Source organism: Pungitius pungitius, chromosome 6 (genome assembly GCF_949316345.1).
Source record: "Pungitius pungitius chromosome 6, fPunPun2.1, whole genome shotgun sequence".
Taxonomy (NCBI): Eukaryota; Metazoa; Chordata; class Actinopteri; order Perciformes; family Gasterosteidae; genus Pungitius; species Pungitius pungitius.
The window spans coordinates 4,343,270-4,362,991 of record NC_084905.1 but is presented as its reverse complement, the minus strand read 5'-3'; the positions used below and the strand labels follow the sequence as shown (position 1 = coordinate 4,362,991).

Genomic DNA, 19,722 nt, shown 5'->3' with positions numbered 1-19,722 from the left:
TTTGTAGCTTTGGCCATCAATTTGATGTGCTACAAAAACACTGTATCCGCTGAGGTAATTGGTGAGATGTTGGAAAATGGTGACATCGCTAGAATGTTTTCCAGAAAAGAAAGCAGTTGGATATCAGACACCAAGATCACAAGATTGAATATTATCACCACTAGAAAAAGATGGCAGGAATTACTAAGATGAAAATGGTAGATGCACTCTGAGGCAATAGTGATTATTTAGAGTAAGAACATATTGGACATTATTTGTCCGATCATTTTGTCTTTTACTTTCCGGACATTGATGCTGCAGGAAATCTTTATTGCCATAATACGTCAGACATACGTGGAATTTGACTTGGCGGTTGGTGCCTGACGGAAGACGGTACAATAACGGACAATGGCAGAATGCGATCGAGCTGTATCAGGGGAAGTTAATACAGTATTCATAAAATGCTGTCTCCGTGTCCTTCACAGTATATTTACTTAACTTTTACCTGCCCCAAACAGTCAAGAAGAGCCTGAATATACACACACACACACACACACACACACACACACACACACACACACACTGTATATAGTCTGGGGAGCCGGGCAAAGAACGATTTGAGAGAAAACGATCCCCTAGTGAGGCAAGGAGGTTCAAAGGCGTCATTATTTCACCATCAATTAATCTGCTGCAGCTCCTCATTCTCTGGGACTCTTATCATGAGATGATCTATTGTCCTTCTCTCTGTCCATATTCTCTGCCCCCCCCTTCCCCCACACTCGCCCTCCACCTAATGCTTTTGCACCGTCTCAAGTGGCCCATCAAACAAAAGTTCAGTGCTGCAGCAGCTTCTAAAGAATCTGTAACTAAACTCATGCCATATTTAAAAGCTTGTTTCAATGAGCCAGGGGTTTGAATGATTTGATGAATGGCTCCGTTGACTGCACTGGGGATGCTGAGATTTAAATCTCCGATATGAGATAGTACTCCTTGCGGCCTGTTTTTAAAGTATCGGACCATGGAAAAGTTTTTTTTTCCGGGTAATTAAATATCTTTTTAATGCTTTCAAATGTCTTGTATTTTCTCAAATCTCGCTGTGTTTCCTCTGAGACACAGAGCGAAAACATTCCATGGCAAATTCATTGGCAAAGCTAATGTTATTGTAGATAATTGATGTGCTGTGAGCAAAGGTGGGGAGAATCTATTTATTTAATTCCTCAACACGAGCTGTTAGCTTGCTGTAACATAGGACCAGAAGGAGAGAGGCAGCTAATGAATGTTTCATATTAAGAGTCAAACTCCAAATTCAGAAATAATTTTTTTTTTTCAGCACCCCCCGTTCTTTTTTTTTTTTTTTAGCAGCCGATCAATGTAAATATTAATAGAATGCATTTCAATTTAAACCATCTTGTGCTCCAGGAAAAGGACGTTTTTGTGCGTGTTTATTATTTTTGTGCTTTGCCGAACAACGGTTATGCAGAGCATTTTCTTTCCTTTTGGGGGACATTGACAGACACCCTTCAAATGCAACAAGTGATAACAGGCTAAATAATCTGGGTCAAAAAGCCTATTTATTTTGCTTTTGTCATGTTTCATGCATTTTCACGCAATGAATGAAATGTAGTTTTGCATCCTCAGCTAAATCCTCATCCTGCAATGGCAAATAGATTTTCAATAAGGTCTTTCTGGGGATGACTAAGATGTGACGTCTTGCAACCACAGCACAACATCTCATATTATAAAACACAATAGAGATAATCTCCCTCTGTCTCCTTCCCACTCTCTCTCCTTTTGCTTGTTCTGTAGCTGTCATTTGTTCATTCTGTTTACTGCCTTTGTCTATTTCCCGTCTGTTTTTACATCCGCTCCTTAATTTTTGGCTGAGATGGTTTAATGTATATCCTTACTGTAACTGACACATAGCTTTTTCATGCGTGGGAGCAAGCAGGAAACCAAAAGGCTTATCGACACGTTCATTTACAAGAGCAGCAATCAAGCCTTCACCTTCCAGTTATTGACGTGCATTAATTCCACAACAGGCTGTTCTAATTGCATCAATGCTTGACATTTCACTCTACAGTGCTATGAGACCCTAAGCAGGGTGAATTGGTGGTCAAAAGACATAAAGGATTTGGCCCCATATTTACACAGATGGGGTTTGTTAGTTGTTGTTTAAACATGGCATAGCATTGAGCACTGCAATATGCTCCAACATCTGAACCATATAATATGAAGATAATTTATATGTCTAAACATTATTGTGCTCAATTCTTTTGCAATTATGTTAAATGTACGTATAATAGGGGCAGTTTTTGCATGACTTCATTTTTATAATTAGCTTGTTTTGAAAGCGTGGTGTCAGGGTTATTTTCAGTCCACAAGCTACTATCTGCAGGTACGAATGTACACACACATATAATCGCTTTGGTGCAGTATTAAAAATAGTTGAATAGTTCAAATAGGCACTAGTGTCCTGCTGTATTCTGCCTGAGTAAGATCAAGAGTGTTCATGCTGTTTATTGAACCGAGTGTGACCCATTGTTCAGTCAACACCCACATTAGACGTGTTTTCAGGCAAATTTGTGTCATTTTATTTACACACACACACCGCAGACGCTCACACATGTTAGCTCAAATGACAGCCTGCGTGACATATTCGGAAGTTTACTCCACTTAGTTATTCGTCCCCGTTACCTCCGGCTCATGCTGGCCTTGCTATTGTCCATTTGTCACCAGGTATCCACCACATTGTCAGGGGTGAAAAATGACACTTCTCAATATAGCATCGAGAGTGAAAATGGCAGAGTGACCTTACAGCAACCGTGCGCTCGGATGACAATGACAAAGACTCGGTCACCAACACATGGACACACACATAGTTCTTGGTATGCTGTAGTACAGTATCATTATTTATATATATATATATGTGTGTGTGTGTGTGTGTAAACACTGCAAACATACAGTATGAGCCCTCCTTTTTGACTGGTCCAAAATCTTCTTAAGTCTTAACCGTTCAACTCACTACGCCAAGATTCCCTAACGATCATTTGACAGAAAGAAGAGACAGAAGCTAATGTATCTCTGTGGATCAGGGTTGATGGTGCAGCAGTAATTTATGACCAGGACACATTAAAGATTCATGGCTTCCTTCTCTTCCGGGTGTCACCAAGCTGTACGAACGCAATTCATCACACGAGCAGACTGCAGAGCGACCATGTGAGGAACGGCTTTTGCTAAGTGGCAAAGTAAGAAAATAACGAGGGACAGCCGCGAAGTGGCAGGTGAAAAAAAAAACTGAGGATGCAGAATATGGCTCCAAGTTCTCTTCTCCCGAAAAGCCTCAGTGGCAAGCCTTCTCTCTGACGTGCCTCTGACGGGCGGCGGGACACGTTTGACAGCGCGTCTCGCCGTGCCCGATCCACCTGCAGAACATTGATAGGTTTTTAAGCACCTTCAGACCCCGCCCGTATCCACTGTATCTCAGTTGAGAGACGACGTGGATTTGACAGCATGATCTATGTTAGCCCTAACTCTCTGTCACCAGTCCTCACATCAAGCCCCTTCAAATATCTCACGGGTGTGCCTCCCAGGTCTTGCTTTACGAATGTCCCACAGCTGAGACCCGTGCACCGCGGCATTGAGTCACTCATCCCTGGGCTTCAAACTAAGGCCAAGGTTTTTACGGGCAGTGCTTAAAAGTCCATCAGCTCGCTTGTGAACAGGTCACAAACATGTACACACACACACACACACACACCGCTGCCTGGGCAGCATCCCGTTCAACCGCGTCAGGTCCAGTTTTCGATTTCGGACATTTGAAAGTTCACCCCTGAGTGGGTTTGATAAGGGAAGTCATTTCAGAGGCTGCTCCGTGTGTCCTTGGTTTGATCTGGTTGGGCTGTGTTTAGGATTACGGCGTTATTGTGTTCCCCCTGACCTTTGTAGGTGGGAGTCGGTGTGTGTTTGCCATCGCCCTCTCTGTATGAGTGTCGGCAATGTGCTGTAAACAAAACGCCTTTTGGTTTTCCCTTTTACCTCTTTCTCTTTCCGTCATTCTGACAGGGGTGAGAGTGGTGCCAGAGTCTCTGTCAGCCAAGAACACGAGTGTGAACAGTAAACATGCAAACACACACACACACACACACATTCACGCGGCTGTGTGAAGTGCACATTTTCAATAAAGGATTGTACTGTAGGCTGTAAAAGATGAAGGACAAAAGGAGACTAGATGAAGGACAAAAGGAGACTATTTGCATTGCAAATGAAACCACAAAAAACCTGGGCCAGGGCTCAACGGCTTGGCTTGTTGGTGTGTTGTTTCTTTCACTCTCATTGTTCTGTCGTTTTGCTCAATATTTATGCCCTGGTGAGGACTGTGGACTGTAGTTGAATCGGACAAATCACTTTAGTGTGGCTAGAATGTTCACTGTTGAAGTCCCACTGAAACCCAATTTAGTCATCCAATTTCTTGTCAAAAACCTGTGTTCCTATAATTGTTGCGGACTAGGAATGCCTAGGGATATAGGCCGTAACTCATCTGTGTTCGGTGGTAAAGAGGTGGAATAATGGACTAGAATCGGTTCAGTAACTGTAACATTAATCCAAACTTCCACTCGAACTAGAACAAAATGAAGAGTTCAGCTTAAGAACCAACAATAAACGGAAACAATACTCAACTCCCAACCCAGTCACAAAACAAGAGAAAACAAAGGTATTAAAACAAATGGCAGAGAAGCCCCTAATTAATTTCCTCATTATGTATTACCGCTGCCTGAGGACTCAGGACCACAGCAAACCAGAAAAGAGAAGCGCCTTGTGAACGGGCCGAGGAGGAGGAGACGTAGAGCTTTCCTGATTTTCCTTCATATGAAACACGCAGCGAGAGCTCGCTCTTAAAAAGAGAGGCAAAATTAAGCCAGGGGACGAAACGATGATCAAGGACGAAATTAATGGTTCACGGAAAAGTTAATAAATACTTTTTTTCCCGCAATAGCCCCCGGAGGATGACTTTTATGTCCAACCTCTGGTTGGAGAAAGCGAGACAAAGTAAACAAACTGAAAACACGATGTTTTGTTAGCAATGGTAATGAAGAACCATATCACAATCTCAACATACTGGAATGAAAAGAAGCTCATCTAAGTTTTCGTTAGCTACCTAGATAATAACTGCCAGTTTAGTTGCCAGTTTCAAGACACTCCAATAAATGCATGCACATATTTGCGGGGTAAATAACAATGGGTCTTGTTGTTTTGTGTAACAAGCAGAGTTATGGCTGTTAGTCAGTGGAGAGCAGAACTGTATTTTAATTTCAGTTTGATTAACAGATGATTCACATTCTGTAAATCAATCAAAACACTTAGTTATCCTGTATTGGGTTATGGTGATGTGCCGCTTCACTAACCACTAGCAGGTCGCAAGCTTTTATAGGGGTCTGCCGCAGTCTCCATATTGTGGAAAAGGCATTCATTATAATCTGCATGTACAATTATATGCACTCACTCTTCATCCTTGTAGGATTATTGCCACCCCCTGTAAGAGACACTAAACCGGACAAAATAACACCTAAACCACGTATTCTACCAGAATTAGTCCACGTGTTTGTATGACCCGACCTGGCTTTGTGCTTTAGCGTTGTTGTGGGTCCTTTTGGTAATGGCTTTTCTTCTCGACCGGTTATTTTGGGAGATCAGGAGCAGTAGGTCGTTAAAGAAATAAATAGAGCAGAACGAACGACAGCGAGAAGAAACGGAGAATGTAACTCTGTTTGATTTAAATTCATGCACTTGTGTCTAGGATAACCGATTGATGCATTTGTAAGGGTATGGCAGGGCATTTGTTAGTGTACTGGTTGACTCCCTTCGGCTCGTGTGCAGGTCGGCAGACCACTGACAGACCCCCCCCCCCCCCCCCCCCGTGGGTCAGGACCTCCTTGTTAACAGCCAGGATTTCAGCGTAAAGTGTCAGTGACATTATTTTCATCACCATCCGAGCAGAGGGGCCCTGAGTGTATCAGCGCTCTGAAAGTGAAGAAGGGTGAGAGAAATGTCTCGTGATGTATATAGTACCGACATCCTCTTTTTTGACAACGGAAGATTGAATTGAATTATTTTATGCTGTTGTTCTCTCAGGAGCCCAAAAAGCATTTCAGACTGGCTCAGTCTGCATGAACAACACAATTGCTCAGCCAAAACTCTGTCCTCGCTCACTTCTTCAGCTTTAACCATCTCTTCTCATCTTGGTTGATCTTGCTTTATTGCTTTGTTGATGGTGTTTTTCTTGTTTTTTTCGCTTCCTTATTCCACAAATGTTCTAAATAAAAAGTCAAATCTCTCCTCTCATATTTTAGAACCTACTGCTCTGTTTTGGAAATATTTAAACATTTCAAAATGCATATTCACTGCCTGCTGTGTGTGCATTGTTATGCCTCGTCGTCCGGGCTAACTAACTAACTAACTGCTGTTGTCAACAACACTCCCAACACTGTGGCCTGTTATTTCAATGTTTCACAATATGGCTTCTCTTCTTTGTGTGTTAGGATTTCCTGGGTGGGGGCCAGACGCTGCCTTTCAGATCAAAGAGATCCCTGCTGATCCCTCCGGTGATCGTGACTGAGAACCAGAGAGCTCCTTTTCCCAGGAAAATTGGCAAGGTAAGAAAAACATTGTCCCATTATAAATAACTATTTCATGACAAAAAAAAAAAAAACTACAAACGGGATGGAAAACTGCCCAAGCTATACGATCGAAGATTGGTTATATAAATATGGTCTTCACCCATCTATTGTTAACAAATTCTGTCCTGCATTAATATCATGCGTTTCAGATATAGGAAGCATTCTTTCCTCCTTACCGTTTATCCCATCATGTATTTTGGGGAGCTTGAAATCATTTTACATTACATTTTTTTAGCTAATATATTTTTGACACACAACGCGGCCATCGGGATGAGATACAAACTGCCAAACAATGAACACGGTTGTTTCTATTATTTCACACTGATGCAGAAAGGACACGAACGTTTCCATCAGTCGTTCCTCTTCCTCACTCACCGGCAGCAGAGGCTGAGCTTCAGTCCAACTCCCATTACGTTATAGCTCTTCATCACTTATGACAATCTGACAAAAGGTCTGAAGCAGGCTACCGCCGCGATGCTCCTGCCCAAACAATACCTTCAGAGCCTGTATGCGGTGTTCTTCTAAATGCTGCCGTGGGCTAACAGATAAGCCCCAAGGACCAATCCATGCATGGGATACTCTGTATCTCAAAATGACAGTGACTGACTGGGAGTGCATGTCACTGATAGGGCTCAAGACCTGGCTCATGGAAGGATATCAATAACTTGATGTGTTGTCCTTGAGTGATTGTCATACCCACCAGTGATCAATAAAGTCTGGACTTTTGTATTTTTTTTAAGGTTTATATAACCTGTAAATAACTAAGTTGAATTTTGTGCAGTAAAATATATCATCCAAAGCCAGGAGAAGTTTCTCAGCTGATTATTTAAGTCCTTGTGTGGGTGTCTTGTGAAGTGATGATTCACATAGCTAGATAATTGTACTTCTCCACTATGAGTGGATTGCTTCTCATTTAATGCCATTTAATCTTGAAATGCCTTTGTTAAATTGATTTTCACCAAAGGGTACAAATTACTCAAAAAAATAGGGTTTGGAGGAGTCAAAAATCAAAACGCCTGGAAAAAAGATCCAGCCTACAGGCATGAAGTATAAAATAGAAAAAATAAAATAAAAGCCTGAACAAAACTATGGACTATGCCCCGGGGGTCCCACAAAAAACGATTGAAGGAAGCGCAGGGTACAGTAACTGATTAATTGCTCCTCTATGGTGATGGATGAGACAATCTGGCATGTGATTGGGGGACAGCTGGAGTTAAAATACAGGTCAGGTCTGATGAGCAAAGAGAAAAGCAATGTTGGAAAAGGACAGGCAGGGAAATAAACTAAGGCGGGAAGTAAAGTAACTGAGGGAGTTTGGGTAAAATAATTCAATAAAACAGGAAGTTGAATTAAGTTAGGACACCACATACCGGAAAATCGAAATATAATAGAAAACCAATTAAACCAAACCCAAGACTATTTTACGAGGTAGTACGTTTTCACACGTGTTAGTTACGAGTACAAATACTCAAGCCACACTAAGGTGAATCCTCATGTAGGAATGAAAGCTATTAAACCAATGTGTTTCACAAAGGCTACGCATCATTAAGTCATGTCCCGGTATAACAACACCTCAGTGGCTCTCATGTTTCAATGTACAAAGAGATACCTCTCTGGGTTATTTAGTTTCAATTTTATTCTAGCAAATCATTTGACCTAGTGTTTACTTATTTCACTGAGAAACACGGAAATGGAAAGATTATTGAAAATCAAAGCCCAGCTCTGGGATGGAAGAGATAAGTGACAACATGAAACATGGACAAGAAGTAATAGAGAAGCTGCTGGAGGAGAAAGAGGAGCTGATACTGCCCAATGTTCCCAGCATTAAGCACATTGAGCAGTAGCTCTGTTCAACCCCCGAACCCTTGTACGCTTTAATGGCTTCTTAGGCTAAAAAAGCATTTTATGTTTGTTACATTTAACCATTGTTCTACTGTGAAAGCTTCAATATTGACCCATCTCAAGGACAAGATTGCAGATACGATTTGATGTTGCTATTTGGTTCTTTTTTCCATGCGCTTATTTCATGTTTTTTGTTTGTATTCAGATTGTTGCAATGGAGACCTCAAAGTCACCTGATCGACTGATTGACTATAATGAAACACTTCATTGCTTTTAGACCTCTTAGCCATGAGCTAGAATGAAAAAGTAAGATACTGTTGGAGCGTGTCAAACGTGTCAAATCAGTCAAATTAAGTGATCCCATTCCCCATGCTGCAGCCTTTCAGTGCAGCTTTTACCCAGCTGCATTTTGAAATTGGCTACAAAACTACAAAACCATGTTGAAACCCAGTGAAGCAGTGTTCTTCCCTGTTCAGGTGTAGTGGTGAGTTCTGAAGCGCTCCCCTGTTATAAATTTTAAGAGCCATGTCATAAAAACATCTAATGACTTAGAAGTTAGATGGTGTGTCTTGCCTATAAATAATATAAACAGTCAAATACATTTGGGACTGTGTTTCCATCTGAATTGAAGAAACGTTATAGCTCTCATTTTTATTTTTAGTTATGAGTTGATGTTCAATCTGAGTCACCCCAGGCATTCAGCGTAATGGAAAAAACAGCTGACAGTATGGATTCAATTTAATAGCAGTTTTAGATGAATGAGAGCCTGTCGGACCTCGTGATCTGCCACATGATTGGAGTTTATCAAATAATCAGCAAGAACTACCTACTACAGGTTTGTCTCAGTCATATATTTACAAATGAGCAAATATTACTGATATTTAGATCAAGAAACATCAGTCCCAGAACAGCCATCATATCCCTGAAATAAGAAAGGTGGACTTAGTAGTGTAGCTCCAACAACCACTGCTGAATTATGTAATGAAAAAGTGGTATATAACGCTGTTTCATTATTTACGATACAAAAAAGGTAACTATATTTAATTTCCCTTCAGAACATTTTTGTAGGTGGCCATTTTAAATCAAAAATAGCTACACTAAATAATACGTCACTGTGCTGTTTTCAAAAGTGCATTGAGGTTAGAAAAAAACTAGTACCGCACATATTTACTTCGCATAGCATTTTTGGACATTACAGTTGCAGTATTTCCAGATACTGGCGGCGATGGTGGTGCATGGAGTAGTGGGATGCACTGGGATGCACTGGGAGCCGCAAGGTGGCGGTTTGACTCCCGGCTGCCCCATGTGCCATGTCGAAGTCCCTGAGCAAGATACCCAACCCCTAATTGCTCCCCAGGTAAAACACGTGGGTGATAATGCAATGCAAGTCTCTTTGCATAAAAGCATCAGCTAAATGACATGTAATATAATGAATTAAAATGTGTATTCTTGGGATCAGAATCAGATAAGGAGGAGCGAGTTTCCTATTAATCTAGTTAAGATTGTTTCCCCAAGGTACTTACGCCCGTCCGCAGTTCAATAATAAACTAAAGGACATACAAACAGTTCAAGTAATACATTTTCTATATCTCATGTATTGTTGCAGATGATAGATAATGAAACACTGATGTCCCGTGAGGTTGAGAAATATCAGGGAATCTCGATACAAATACAATAGAATAAAACATTACTGCATGTATTTACATGAATTTCACTCTAAATGTTTGAAAAAGTGACATATGAATATTGTCCTGCTTTTTTGTCCATAAGATAATGCTAAATGTACCAGAACCGGGAAGGATGTTAAAACGTGCGACATTTTACAAACGGCGGCCCATGTAGAGTCAGGTTAAGAACATCATTTAAAGCTTTCATATCGCAGCAAATAACTATTTCTGCAGATATATTGGAAGTAATGGGGAGTAATGTCTAGCTGCACAATGCCAGTAACTCTCCCTCTGTGTTTGTCATCAGCTAAGCCTTTCCTTGCGCACGTTAATCTGCCCGGCATGCTCGCTTTAGGTCCACGTTTGTTCTAGGAATCTAAATCATCAAGTAACAGCCGATAGCTCCTTCTCGACCCCGTGTTCCCGCTCCACACAGTTGCACCCTCAGCTGCCATCCACTGGCTCGCCATGACAAGGGCTCTGTTGAGGCCATAGATTTTAAAGATTCAGAATTAGACTCATTTTTCGGACAAAAAGCTGGGCCGCTACATGGAAATAAAATTCCCAATGGAGAAAGAGCTCTTTCTCTCAGTTTAGCTGATCTAAGTCTGACAAGAGTACACGCACATCAGGGCTCCTATTTGGAGATGAAAGTTGCATCTCAGTTTGTATGTTGTTGCATGCCATTATGCTCATGGCAGAGTGTTGGACCAGAACTCTTTCCTGCATGATTTATGATGTTTTGTCACTGATGACGGATTTTGTCCAGCTTGGCTCCTGTTGAACATCTCCAAGAGAATTTGTGACAACAATGTGGCAGAAAATACATTTTGTGTGATTATATAACACATGGAACTCCTCCTATAACTCACTTCAGTTCATTTCCTCTCAAACAATAAAAGCAATTTCTCTGGTGAGAAATCTCTGTAGCAAGTAGATCACGTCACCATCATCGTCAAATGGTCAAACTACACCCGTACATCTTGGACCCTGTGGGATCTACATTTATGGTACTCTGGGGGTTGCGAGGCTTTGATGTATCTCTTTGTGTCAAGCAGCTTTGTTCTAGATAAGCCTGGGCACTACGAGATCAACCACATCTCTCAATGCCCGCAGAGAATGACATCAAAATACATGTTCCACACTGAGCCCTGCACATAATGGATAATTGAACCCTGGAGAGCAGGACCGCAGTGTAGAGCCCGGGGATCCAGCTCATTCCAGCACTGTCCTCGGTACGGTCCGTGTGAAGTAAGGCGATGGCCTGGAGACACCAGTTAGATTGTGAAGGACAGTGAAATAGAGTGTGCATGTGTATAACTATTAGGTGATGTTTTTTTTTGGGGGGGGGGGAGGAGTAACTTATTCCATTGTGGGGGTTGTGCAGATTTTTTAACCGGTGTGCTGCAGGGAGATGACAGATAAGACAACAGGCAGGAGACACGTGTGGTCCAGGAGGGAAAAAGATTACTTTTTGAATATATTCATACATCAGAAATTATAGGCCTGTATTGCCCACATGATGTGAATTATTTATTTCTCTCCATTCATTGTTCTAGAGCATATTTAATCCTGCCTCTTATCCCGGTATCCCTCCAGCCTTCTCCCTACCTCCACATTCAGCTTTGCATGAGAAGACAGGCTAATGTGGCCTATTTTACCCCATCGAGGCTATATGTCAGCGACTTGGTAAAATTGATTTTCCACACCAATAGCTCTTCTGTTCTTAGTAACCTACCATTTCCATATGGCAGCCGTTCATTTTCCATGCCCCCTCCTCCTCTCGCAGAGATAAGCAGTAGGAAGCAAGCGAGAGGTGAGATTGCGAGGGAAGGTTTGACACGTAAGCGGGTGCGTTGGTATCCTCCAGGGGTGAGGGTGGGTTTGGCTGTCAGCAGGACTCCCGGGGTAGGGGTAAGAACCTTGTTCTTTATGTCACACCTCCTGCCAGCTGTGGAATTGTTTTGATACAGAGGTCTCTCCGCTGCCCTCCCGGGGGGGCGGGGGGGTCGCCTCACAAACGGCTCACAACAACTACTCGCACAGCATCTGGAGCATGCGATGAAATCCATCTGCTTAATTCTTTCACTTGGTACACTCAGTCACAGCTGATAGGACTGTTTCTTATGCTGTTCAAGTATTCAGGAGGCTAAATTAATCATCGCTCAAGTAAAATGAGAAGCTACATCTCGAGCGGCAATCCTTTCATCAAATTCAAGTATTCCAAATGTTTGAAGAAAGAGATTGTGAAAAATGTAGTAAATGATTATTCCTCCCACCTGTTTTGCTGAAGTCTGAGATTATTTATGAGCTCATTTTGAGACAGGATGTTGAGGGAGCTCAGTATTCAAGGTGTAATTTGACCTTCTCAATACCATTCAGTGATTCTGTATAATCAATCAAAGGTATTGTGATTTCATCTTTCTCTGACAGTCTGGTTTTATCATCAATGCACTAAGAGACGAGAAAACAAAGTCCTGAGTAGGCCCTGCATATATTACAACAAGCATTGGTCACCAGGATCGTAAGTCACATCTTTTCCAGGGTTTGACGTTCAGAAGCCTCATGTGCCAAGTGGCCATCCGTTACACTCATTACGAAAATGCCCATCTTAAGCATTAAAGGTCGATACCAGCAAGTTTCTTCCTAATTGTTTGGTGGCAGGCAATTGTCTTTTCGTATCTCAGAAGATGTGTTTTTTTTTTTTTATGACTAGAGAAAATGTTGAAAGGAAAACCGTATAAAGTCATCTTTCTAGAAAGTTTAGGACTGCAATTTTTCCTGGTGTCAATGTTCTGTTTGATTGTCTAATGACAAGCCATCAGATGCCTCCCATTTTAAACAGTTGTCTCTTCATCTCATTTCATGAGCTTTCAAATTGCAATTCTCCCAATGTCAAGTAAACTAAGATTCTATTAAATCTTGTGGCAGACCAATCACAGGTGATGACCAAAGAGCGATGGTATGACAGTAAGCTGTCAGACCGTATTTATACCGTGAATACCTTAGTGTTTGTTGACGTGTTTTGTTAAATCTGGCTTCACCGTAAAAATCGCATTGCAGCCAGAAAATACAGTAGATGTATAAAGGACATCAATATTAACTAATAACTAATAAGTTAGTCTGATCTAGAACCAGAGCATAAAACCTTCAAACTCTAGTTATAAGAATATAACTAAATGTAGTCAATGTTCCACAATTAGGAAACTCCAGTCCAGCAGATCGGGGTCACTTTAGACTTTCGTCCGTATCTATACGTGGTGGCTCAGTGCGTCAAAGGGAAAAGGTTGTACCACCTTGTGTCAGGTTTTCATCTTGTGTCTCTGTGGGGGTTCCAGCAAACACACAAAAAAGTGGAGGCAGAACCATTTTGACTCAGGATCTTAATTACTTCTGAATATCTGGTTGTCAATGTGTGATGGACCGCTGAACCACCGATCATCAATCCTTAATCCCTCACTCATTCTCGACTCCCTTCTCGCTCTCTGAGGAGTTCTATGAACAGGGCTACCAGCTCATTGGCAAAAGGAAAAATAAATCATTTTCAGACGCTGCTCATATATTCTCTGCACTGTTAATTACGTTGTTGCTGACAAATCTATAATACATTCCCTCGCAGTGAATTTAAGTTCACCTCGGAAGTGTTGATGCAGAGAGATTAAAGTGGTGTGTGCTGCCGCTGTCAGTGTGAGGGCAAATAGGACACTCGAAATATTCAAACAGTTTTTGTGGCCGTTTGTTTAGTGACACGCTTCTCTTTTTACCATATTTGCACGTGATGCATGATGGGAGTTGGTGCTTGGTTTCGTGACCATTGGTCGTGGGTTAGTTTTAATTCACTATGTAGGGTACAGTAAATCCCAGTAGACATTTGGACAGTAAATTCACTCTCAGTTAAATAGGCAAAAATACAAATGCATCAAATAACAAATAGAAACCTGAGATGTATCCATGTGGAATCTCAAACCACCTCAGCTGCTCAGGAGCTATTCAACCTGTGTTGATCCTTCCTTACCCCCTAAAAGGTCATCACAAAGTGTCAGACTCGACATGACAGCTCCAATAAAGTACCGTTGCTGAGAGGAATGAGGGCCTGGGTTTTCTGTGGCTCTAGCTAATGTAGTAAGAGAAATAGACATGTCAGGCACCTTTTTGTTTCAATCCCGAATGCCCTGAGATTTCCTCTTGTCTGCCGCCTCCCGGCTTGCTGCCCTCTAGCTGGTGTCTGTCAACTTTCTTTTCTCTCCCCTTATGACTCTGTTCTTATCTCTTTATTCTCACCCCCTCCCCTTTATCCCCATCTCTGTCTTGTTCCGTTGCTCCTTTTCTCATGAAAACGGCCAGTCAATGGGGATCCGGGAGCTTCACAAGCAGGAAGTGAACAATCTGTGTTTGGAGACGTTACACCGTCACAAAGCACGGAGCCTGGGGGCCTCGTTATTTCGTCTAATTGATTCTCTTAATTGTCTCGCTCACTGTCTTTCTTTCAGCATGTTAATCATGCCCAATTGTGGCGAATGATCGTTGTTGTTGACTTTAAGCCGTATAGACAGAAATTCCTAATTATGCCTGGATCAACCAGATGTCATGTCCATTGTAATGTGGGGGAGCCTGAACACGGGCAGTCGTAGCCCTTCTCTATGGCTGCAGAAGCTAAACGGACACACTGTATTATGGATCCACAAACTTCTGACGCAAGACAACCCAGACACTTTTTTTATGGCTTCCTGGATCAGAAGACATGTGAGTCAACAAGCCATTTGGACCCCCCCCCTCTCGCCCCTTCCTCCCTCATGTCTCATGCATTCAGTCTGGGATCTTTATTTGAAAAGGTGCATCATTTTTTCCTTCAAAGCCAATCAAAGCAGATCTGGCTTTTTTGTGAGGGGTCGTTATTTAAACCGAGTTTAAAACAGAGGGTGACTATCTGTATAAACATTCAGGCAAAACATTGAAATGAAACTGAAACTTTAAATTAAGCTATATACCAAAGTTGTCATGGATAAGTGGGACTGTGTGAATCAAAGCCTCTTTTCAATTGCATAACTCCCAACAGCACCAGTCCCTGCTGACCCTCTTTACCCAGTCCATCCACTTAATGACCCTTCCTCTCTGCACTCTTTTTTGGACCAGAGTCCTTCTTGATAGTTGCCCCTCTCAGGCTTGTTGTGATTGGCTCATCATAATGATTAGGCTACCCAATCAAACCAGTTAATTAGCAATAATGCTATACCATTGCCCCGTGCTGAGGACTAATTTCTATCAGTCCCTGTCTTCACTAGGCCTTTCCACCTTGCCTCTTCCTTCTCATTCAGACAGAGCGCTGGTCCAAACCTGGCATGCTCGCGCACAAACACACACGTACTGTACACACACTTGCAAGGCCTGGCCTGGTCCCAGGAGTCCTTTCATTACCAGTGATTGTCATTCGCAGCTGGCTGTCTGACCTTGATGGGGATAACAGAAGCACCGCTGAGGGATGCTACATTTTCTCTCTCTCTCTCTCTCTCTCTCTCTCTCTCTCTCTCTCTCTGGGGTGTGTGTCTGTACAAATATGTGTCATGATGTTTTCTTTGGACTACCCTCCACTTTCCCGGATAAACTTTGCTTCCCAGTGCAGGTTTTCTCTTGATTTTGGACTCAACACGTTTTCTGATGATGATACCTGCGTGCACATACCCGTGTCACTGATCTACGGGTATTTGTTGTGGGCTCACGACGCCTGATTGGAACACAAACAGCAGGGGCCGATGCATGGTTTTGGTGTTCATTCGCTCTGCGTGCTCGGAGGTATTTGGTGTTGTGGAGCTGCGCCACACCTCCTGTCATCCTCCTCGCAGTATCATCAGCACCACAGTCTTTTATGTAGGCTTTGCGGGTAATGAGAGTTGATGGAACGAGGTGGGATTCTCCCATCAGTCCTCCTACACACATGGAAGGAGACAGAACTCTGCAGAGACAAAGCCACTGGGTGCACGTTTCTATGCCAGCATGCACGCAGATCAGAGTGTGTGTGGTGTGTGTGTGTGTGCGTGTGTGCTTGTCTCTCCCCCACTGAGACGTGTCAACACAAAACTTCTCCCAACTCTTTGGTTACTCTTCAACTAAATTTACTGTCTTCATCAGTAATCTTTACATCCCACTTTCTCATTCAGCGTCCTCGCGCCCCCCCCTCCAATTGAAGGAATCCAACAAATGCAGCTAGTTGCACTGCGCTAGTTTTTTCTTTTTCTTCTTTTCGTCTGACCCAGTTGGTCGCTGTGATTACTGCTCAGATATATCATTGTCCTGGTTGCTATTGCACCTGTAAAAGTGTGTGAGTGTGTGCGTGCATAGTTTTTTAAGTCAACGCATATGTCCTCACACGGATAAAAAGTTTACTTACTGCATGATCGGGTCAATGCTATGCTATCCTAGCTGGTAATATGGGAAACAATATATTATGTTACAAGGAAAAGAACAAGGCTGGGAAAGACCGAGGAAGATGAGGGAAGGAGAAAGATTTAGCAAGAGCCAAAGAGGAAAAAAGAGGAGGGTATTTTCAGTGCATATTAATTACTCCGAAATGACTGCTTTTGCTATACTTTTGACATTTCTTGCTCATCGTTTGGCGCGCCAAAACAAAAAGAGCAGAGGGACCACCAGAGGATATTGTACAGAGAAGTGGAGAATGATGAATGGAGAAGAGATATGAATGCTTAGCAGAAGAGGACGGACATATTGCAGACAGTAACAAGCGGCGGAACAAGGAGCCCGAGAGGGAACAGTGGGGAAAGATGAAGCGGCACAGCGAGATAAATGGCACAGAGCTTCGGAGGGCCTGTAAGGGCTTGAGCTCCGTCTGGCATGGGGTTGTAACGCCTCATGTCTCATGCTCTTTGAAGTGGGGAGCAGAGAAGCCGTGGGTTCAGCTGCCCGTTGCGCGGAAGCGCGCTCTCATTAAAGGTGACCTCGTGGCAGCGGTCTGACGGTCGCCGTGCAGGTTAACCCGCTTGCTTCCTTTGCACACAGACACCTTGCTAACTCCCAGAAGGAGGTCGGGATGGGGACCACCCCGTGCGTGGGATGCAGTGAACACTGGCTGCTCACTGCTTTCAGACAGTGTCCACCCTATGCGCCAGAACATTGGAGTTGAAATGATAAAAACCTGCTGAGGGTTGAAGTATTGACTTTCGGCTTCAGTTTGAGGGAACAGAAACATCAAGACAGAAAAGTTTTCTAGACATGAAAAGTCTACACCAGTGTAAATCTTCTGACCACTCAAAGCGCTATAACACTAAATGACGTTAATCACCCATTCATACACTAATGATTGGACCTACCATACACAGTAGCACCTGCCCATCGGTAACTAACATTAATACACAGTAGTCACAGCTAGAGGAGCAATACTGGGGTTAAGTGTCTTGCTGAAGGACACATCACCATGCAGGTTAGCCAGGTCTGGGATCAAACCTCCAACCCTCGGATTGGAGGACGGCCGCGTGCGTGTCTGTCTGAAAATATTTAAACTAACAATGAGAATTCCAGAAGAAATACAAAGGGTTTCCCCTATATTCAACTAGCGCCCCAAGAAGGTATGTTGATGTTTAGAATGATCCGCTATGGATAAGTATCATTACGCGTTTTCCTGATACCAGTGCTAAAACCATACTTTTAAATCAAACCGCTGGCATTAAGAGCGCTTAAACCAATACTTGACGCTCCTACTGTGTCTAGATGTATCAACGTCATGATTGCAGCAGGGGGGTATTGTACAAAAGTAGAATGAAGAAATTGAGGCTAAGTGATTAAGCGTCGCTTGACTTAGTGTGACCCGCTCGTCGCGGCTTAATCGGTTGCAAGTTTGCCGAGTCGGGGCTGAGAAGGAGGCGCTTCAAGTGTACGTAGCTCGTATAAGTGCACGTTCAAGGCTTTTTAAATTAGACCACGCTATCGATCACAGATTTACTGTACCAGCACCATGCAGGCTTCAACCCAGCTTAGGAATCTGCCCTTGTTTTACTCCCACTCAGGGTGGGACAACTACTGAATCTGTTCCATCTGCAGAAACCTCTTCATGGTCCAGTACTGCACATCAAACACCCATTCATACGCATATGTGGAAATTCTCTTTTATGTAACACCTTCTGTGGCCAGGGAAGGTAATAATGATGTGTGCTAAGGACTTCTGACAGTACGACAATTATTGCCTTTATTTACAGGTTCGTCATATAAAACGTGCAGTGCCATACAGAGCATCTGTGGGATGGTGAGAGCTTCATGCTGGTCACATCTGTCCCCATCAATATTGCCCTCATTACGTTTACAATTGTTCACTCCTCAGTGCGCGGTTTCTACAACCAGCTATCTTAGCTCAAAGACCAGGACACACCTATAGCTTGGTTTTCATCAAAGGTAGAGCAGTAGTTCAGTACATAACCTTCAGTTTTTGAAAAGATTAAACAAACAAAATATGAAATGGAAGTCAGTGAGCTTTGAAGGAGGGGTTAGGCAATTTTCTTTGATAACCTTTGGACAAACACAGGCTTTGCACTTTTTTTCTAAGCTGTAGCAAACCATCTCACCTCGCATATTTACTCTGCAGACATTGGAGTAGAAACGATTGCCTCATTAAACTCTCAGAGTTACACCCATGAATGTATATTCAAAAAGCAATATATATTTCTTTAAAACATGCACATTATTTTGTCACTTTGCAGAAAAGAGACGAGTACATGTTTAAGAATATCTTACTGGGACATTTTCAAAACGTGAAAACTACCCTCATGCTGTGAATGTGTATGTAGGTATTATGGATAAAGTAAAACCCTTTGCAATGTTAATCTACAGTAGTTGGTTTAATATATCATCATATTTCTCTTCTATGAACTTTAAAATATTTACATGGTCAAAGACTGTCATTGCTTTTTTTGTTTGCTCTAATGTGAATCTAACATACTGTATTTTCGGTCTGTTTCTTTTTCTCATCTCCCTGATGCCGTTGCTGGATTATCTGTGGATGCTGCTGGCCGCTGCAGTCTCATGTGAGTAGATCCATCCAGAACGTCCCTGGTTCAGATCACTCCTGTCTGAGAAAACGGGACTGTTGGCCAACTCAGTTGGCAGCACTCCTCAAAGCAATCTTACAGCAGCGGGTACTGAGTCTCCCCAACATGTAGATCTACATAACATTTACACTTAATTATTAAAGAATGTTTTTAATATTTATTTAACTGTTCCACTTTCCTTATCTGAAAGGATTCCTACCAAGCATTAACGAGTCGTAACAGCAGGGATCCACGCTCAGGGAAAAAATAGTAACTTTGTTGCCAACTGATGAAATCCAATCAAAGTCGTGTCTGTTATACATTTTTAATTGTTTGCTATCAGGGATTTGCATCACCATTCAAGTCTAAGTGAGCTCCCATTGCTGAAATGTGTTTTAACAAATTCTACATTAAGTGTTTTCCAGTGTGCTTAGCTTGGAAAAAGGAGAAAATGGAAGCAGTAATTCAGCAATTCTTTGCCTCTGGAAATAAGCTTGCTCAGAATGAAATGGGAAAAGCATGCAACTGTTC

At 42.4% G+C, this 19,722-nt stretch overlaps 1 protein-coding gene across 1 annotated transcript in view; it reads left to right on the top strand.

The window, feature by feature from the left end:
- The window catches only part of cdh13 (cadherin 13, H-cadherin (heart)), a 230,535-nt gene that overhangs the window by 73,130 nt on the left and 137,683 nt on the right, over positions 1-19,722 (top strand). Inside the window, exons 4-5 of the mRNA XM_062562779.1 lie at positions 6,516-6,629; positions 9,017-9,022. Coding sequence (XP_062418763.1) covers positions 6,516-6,629; positions 9,017-9,022 — 120 coding nt within the window. The remainder of the gene's footprint in view (positions 1-6,515; positions 6,630-9,016; positions 9,023-19,722) is intronic.